The sequence below is a fragment of the Lytechinus variegatus genome, chromosome 7 (genome assembly GCF_018143015.1).
Source record: "Lytechinus variegatus isolate NC3 chromosome 7, Lvar_3.0, whole genome shotgun sequence".
Taxonomy (NCBI): Eukaryota; Metazoa; Echinodermata; class Echinoidea; order Temnopleuroida; family Toxopneustidae; genus Lytechinus; species Lytechinus variegatus.
In genome coordinates, this window is record NC_054746.1 from 10116922 (window position 1) to 10122921 (window position 6000).

At 35.6% G+C, this 6000-nt stretch overlaps 1 protein-coding gene across 3 annotated transcripts in view; it reads left to right on the forward strand.

Moving 5' to 3' along the window:
- LOC121418409 (serine/threonine-protein kinase MRCK alpha-like) overlaps positions 1-4551 on the forward strand; it is a 99343-nt gene extending 94792 nt beyond the window's left edge. For 2 of the 3 annotated variants that reach the window (XM_041612254.1, XM_041612256.1), the window contains 3 exons: positions 607-862; positions 2054-2124; positions 2223-4551. In XM_041612254.1, coding sequence (XP_041468188.1) covers positions 607-862; positions 2054-2124 — 327 coding nt within the window. In that variant the 3' untranslated portion in view covers positions 2223-4551. The remainder of the gene's footprint in view (positions 1-606; positions 863-2053; positions 2125-2222) is intronic. The other variant, XM_041612255.1, reaches the window with a different exon arrangement.
- Positions 4552-6000: the final 1449 nt, after the last annotated feature.

Genomic DNA, 6000 nt, shown 5'->3' on the forward strand with positions numbered 1-6000 from the left:
CACTGAGGATCCGAACAATTGAATCGCTTGAAGCATTCAAAAAGTATTCAAAATCCTTTGTTTTCTTCTTACTTTTGTTGAATACTGTATGTTAATGTAATTTTTTTTCTCCCCGTAATCCCTCCATCCCTCTGCGCCTCGGTATTAGTTTACTAGATAGATGGCGCATAATAAATGCTATGTATTATTATTTTTATTATTATTATTATTAAATTATCACTACCACCTCCCCCTTTGTCCTGTTCATATTCTATCCTTCCTTCCTCCTACTACTCTTACCAGTCATAGTCCTATCACTACTTCTCCTCTTGCTCTCACTTCTCCTTCTCTTCTCCCTCCTCTTAACCCTACTACCCTTCTATCCTATTCCTCTTTCTACTTTTTTCTCCTTCCCCTTTACCTACCCCACTTTTTTCGGGGGGGGGGGGGGGTAAGAAATCTGCCTCTTGGGAGGGTTCATTCAGAAATCATTCATACACTGTGAAATAGTCCATTTAAAGATGTTTCCCCTCGTATTGGTAAAAAAAGATAATAAAAAATAAACTCTTAGGCATCTGCTTTGAAACAATTCTGAGTTTATTCATTGTCCTTTGTCATATGTTTCAGGGAACTGAGAGCAGGCCTGCACGCATCAAGAGCATGGTCGGTCAGCCGCTGCCTGTCCAGCGCGGAATATCCAAACAGAGGCCCAACACGGTCATCAACCTCAGCAAGGACTACGATCAGAACGGCCAACTGAGCATAGCGCCATCGGGGGCAGCCAACTTTGAGATAAGTCTGACGTCACGGGACGGTTCCCAGGGATCGCAGGATTCACCGGATCTCTCGGGACACTCCCCGAGGCATTCCTTGGGAGAGGAAGGTAACTTGCCTCATGTTTTCTAGTGATAGGGGATCATTCGATATCATCAAAATTATGCGATATTGATAAAATATTGAATTTACGATAATAGTTTCGTGAATCACCAAAATATTGTCGATTATAAAAAGTTCATCACTCTTTATTGACCTCAAAGGCTGCTCTGTATTGCTTTGAACCAACTCAGAACTTTGTAAGTTGGTACTTAATTGTCTGCTTTTCATGGACAAGTACCAATGAAAACCTTACTTTTATTTTCCCTTTTCCTTCTCTCACGGAATTGCAGCTCATAATGAACATATAATTATAATGAATTTTTAGACCCAGTGATACATCTTGTTATCTGTGATATTATGCTAGCGATAATGAACTAACATTGAAATCACTAAATGCAGATATGTCTTTCATAACGGTACACAGCTTTCATAAGGTCAAAATAAATTTTTGCTCCTCAAACTTGCGACAATTGTTTATTTTCCATTTGTTTTCATACTCTAAAATATGTATATAGAACACAAATGAACATTAATGATTAAGAACTAATTTCTCCTCAAATTGGCAACAGTCACTAATTTTCTATGCATTTTCATACTTTGAAACAAAGTATGGATATAAGATGTTTCAAACTTGATGGTTAAGGAACCGATCTACTGAACTGTTGCCAATTTGCAATTTTCAACAGTTGTTTGTGTTTTCATAATTTGCCAATACATTTGGGAATGAATCCTGCATAACATGGTTGCCTTTATTTTTCTAAGTTGGAAAGTGTTGTTAGCAGACACAATGCATATTTAACAATGATTATATTTTACATCTTTCATTGACGAGGCAAAAAATTAATTTTTTAATTTTCGGGGGCTTCTTTTGACAACCTGCTACCAAAATCATTGGATAAGCTTTAACAGTGCAGTGAATGAGTCTTTTTCATGGCTCTTTTCTTTCCCGGGGATTTTTTCATCATTCAGGGAAAATCGCCCTGAGCCCCTGTGAAATATTTCCCCCTGATATCGACTTGAAATCTCGAGATTTTTCAAAGATAGATCATCATCATCATCATTTGCTCTGAGGCTCTGCAGCCTATCTCAAAGATGAAGTAGATTATTAGCAAAATTATCAGTAGATTATTAGTAGATTATCAGGAGATTATCAGTAGATTATCAGAATATTAGCAAAGAGAAATATTCTTTATTTCAGCTTACACATCTGTCTCTAATAAACTTGGCTATGCAACAAACCCAACCCTCAAAACAGTGGTCCAAAGATAGGTGAGTAAGTCTCGTTGGCAAATAATACACTCACAGTTCATTATTATATTTTGTGTCAGATTAGTTAAATTTGTTATTTTCCATTTTTTTAAATCCAGCTTCTAGTTCTGGGACGCCACCCACCCCTCATCGAACCAGCTACGCAGAGCAAGACCAATCATGAGGGCTGCCGATGAAGAACACCGGAGACTTAACACCAGACACTCCCGCTTTCTCTTAGTTCATCATTCAGCGATTTCAAGTTCGGTGTTGACATCTAGACCAATGCAGTGTCATTTGTAGTAGACTGTGTTTGACACCACCCTTGTCACTGGTGTTGAAAAAAGCAATAGTGGAGGTGTGTAGTGCTTAGCACCATGGATATTAAGATCTTCAGTAGCTACGTGTATGATGTGGGGTTGGCACTCGACACCATAGCTAAGCACTACTCACTTTACTGGTGTTAAACAAAAGGGGAGGCATTTAGTGCTTAGCACCTTGGATGTGAAGATCATCAGTAGCTGCAGTGCTGAGTTAGCTCTTGACACCATAGCTGAACACTAAGACTTCAAATTGCCAGCTGAACTGTGCAGAACAGCTACCTGAACACTGAAAGCATTACTACACTCCCAAGAAATCCCTCTGATGCAATTGTAGTGCCGGATTTTAGGTGTGTTACTGGTGTACTTAGCTGAAACTTAACACCAGACTTTCTAATATTAATTAGTTCAGGAATACCTGTTAAGAATTCTAAATATTTTGTTTTAATGTAATTATAACTGATTGAAGATGTAGCTTCAAAAGCAAATGTAAGAAATATAACTGAGTTTGGATTTTTTTGGCTTGCTGTAAAGAACAAGGCCTAATGGTCCAGTATGGGAGTCGAGTTAGTCCACATTTTGATCACCATCGTCATTGATGTCATTGTCATCATCATCATAACATCCACATTAACAACATCCACATTATCATTATTTTTATTGTCAGAGTCATGGTCATCATCTTCATCATCCCCCTCATCCTCAGTCATCATGATTATTGTCAACCCTGTCTCATCGTCGTGATCATCAACTTGCTCGTTACCATCACTTACCAATCATGTCCTTGTCAATTTTGTATCAAATACTACTATATTAACACCTTTATTTATTTCACAAATATTTTCATTTTCCGAAATTATCGTTGTACTCTGTAAGGCCAGCATTGTTGGGTTAGAAACTATTGGTTATTAACATTAATGATAAGGGTATCACAACATGTGATAAAAGAAACATAATTACACTTTACTGTTCTTTACTGCCATTTGGTGCATATTTTTGTTTTCTTTTGATTGGTTTTCATACTACACAGAACTATGTATTATTTTATTTAAAAAATGAAAAATGACATTTAATCCCATTCGGTCTTTTTCTGATCCTGAGTCATTTGAAATTGCACTTCCATGTACAATTTTCAAATTCAGTATGCATTTCATTTGATTTTTCTGTACTTGGTAAGTGGGGAAACTAGTGCCAATCTTGATTAATGACCTAATTGTCACATAAATCTTTGACTCATCTTGACTCGAAGAAGCAAAATAAAACTGTGATTCTTTGAATTTTTCTCCTCTACTCCCCCCCCCTCCCAAATGTATTTACTAGGTGTACTTTGGGGTGAAAAATCCAATGCGTGAGCCAGAAAACATTTTATATGATAAGAAAAGGGTATTCTATTGTCTTTTTATAATGTGAAAGTAACATGGACAAACATTCATTGAAATTTGTTTAAGACAGAAGTTGGTCACAATCATAATGTCTAGAATGAATGATTGATTGATTGATACTTATCACTTTCATATACTGTAGAACCATAGGCAGAAATACAATGTAAGCAGTATGCCATATTTTTACGGAAGTATTTTCAAAGGAAGTGGTAGTGCTGGAAGCTACTTAAACTAGATTGAAAATGATGATAGATTTGTCTGGCCCTTTTGTCAAGTAATGTAAATCACTATGCCAAATCATGTGATTTATCCAGTTGTACTTAGAACGACCAACATATATTTATTAGAGTGAGTGTGCCAATACACATGAATAAGGGAAATCATTGTTTCGTAGCCGTAGGTCCTGTAGAAGCTCTCTTGAATACAAATATTTTTTTCATGAAAAGCCAACTGAGGGAGGGTTGTAAGTACAGCATGATCACATGACCCTCTGATTGATTGTCGAGAGTCAGATCCACTAGACCATGACACACGTGTAATGATTACACTAAGGTCACCAACATTTTCCCTTTGATTTTTTCTCCTTTTTTGTAACATCGCATTAATATTTGCCTTATGCCTCTGTCAAATCATATCATCATTATGTAGTCTAATTCTTGCATTATTTTCAGGCCTATGCTTTGTATGAGCGGATACACCCTTCTTTGAAATGTAAAAAACACCTCAAATTCAGACTATTTTGAGGTTAAAAAAAAAAACTATGTGAAATGCAAAATGAAGATTTTTGCAAAACAAAATGTCGATAAAGAATATGAAAAGTTTTTATTAAAGTTAGGCTATGAACTTGAGTTTTATTTATTATTATCATATTAAAACCATATTATTACCATACAGCATTTAACTTATCTGTTTCCTGGAATAGTCTTGTATTTGTCTTTCATTAGTAAATAGCATCCTAACTTATGAACACCAAATTCTTTTTTTTTTTAGAGTGAAGAAAAAAAAATTACAAAATACTAAGATGTACTTAATTCTATTTTTGGCTTCCTGTTCATAATTATTAAATCTTTTGTTGCATATTTTGTACAAATGTGAATATTTTTGTTATTTACTACATATCTATAGAAACACATTTTTTGTGACCCTCATGAGTATTAATTGTAAATGACCCATCTTATATTTCTAGAGACCATATTGCAATTCGCATCTCATGGTAATATATGGTACCTGTATCCCATATTGGTTCTAAATTCGTTATTTTTATTTTATATTTCCAATTCAGAAAAACAAGGTGCCTAGAATATTTGTATAATGTAGATACATGTAGCAACAGACTAGATGCACAAAGTAGTGCTGATTTTCAGTATTTAGAACTGAAAAATGAGAATACCAGTGGTTTCATGTAAAATACTGATTTCTAAAGTTTTAGTTTTATCTGCTGCCCTATGGTATTTCTTTGAAAATTTCCTCACCAAAATACTGATTTTTTGACATACTGGACTGCCATTGTTCAGGTTGATTTACTGCTGATGAAATGTCAGGCATGGCACATTGTCCCGTGGGTTGTTAGCACTGATGTATAGGTGTAAGTTAGGTAGGTGATAGTGCCTACTGAGTGAAAGAGCTTTTGTAGGGATGCCACTTTTCAGATTAGTCTGAATTCAGACCTTTCCAACATATTTCCTGCCATAGAAATTAACTTTTAGATGTAGAAGAAGAGTCATTCTAGATGACTTCAGACCTCTTTTTTATCAAGCCCAAGTGTCATCCCTGCTTTTGGCTTGTAGCTTGTAACATGATGATAATCCTCGCAAATTTCGCAAGACCATATTAGACAAGGGAGTGTTTTATGGAGCAACTCGTAAGTAATTTTCACCAACTAACTTGCTTTGGATCAATCAGATTCAAGGGTTTCGGTAGCTTATAACAGTTATCAGTGGAAAAAATTGTTATTTGTTTGATGAAATGCTCCCTCGTTCCATGGAGTCCAGTGTTTAAGCATGGATATAGATGGACAAGGGTATGCTACTAGTATCTCTATGCTGTAATGCATGCTTACCTGTGGTATGCAAGTATGCAGAAAAAAAATCAATTATAATCTGACATTTTATTCAGTCGAATTTAGAAGAATGCCATATGGTTCAGGAATAAGGGTAGCTGGCCAAATTTGTAGTGTTTAGATCACATACAATTAG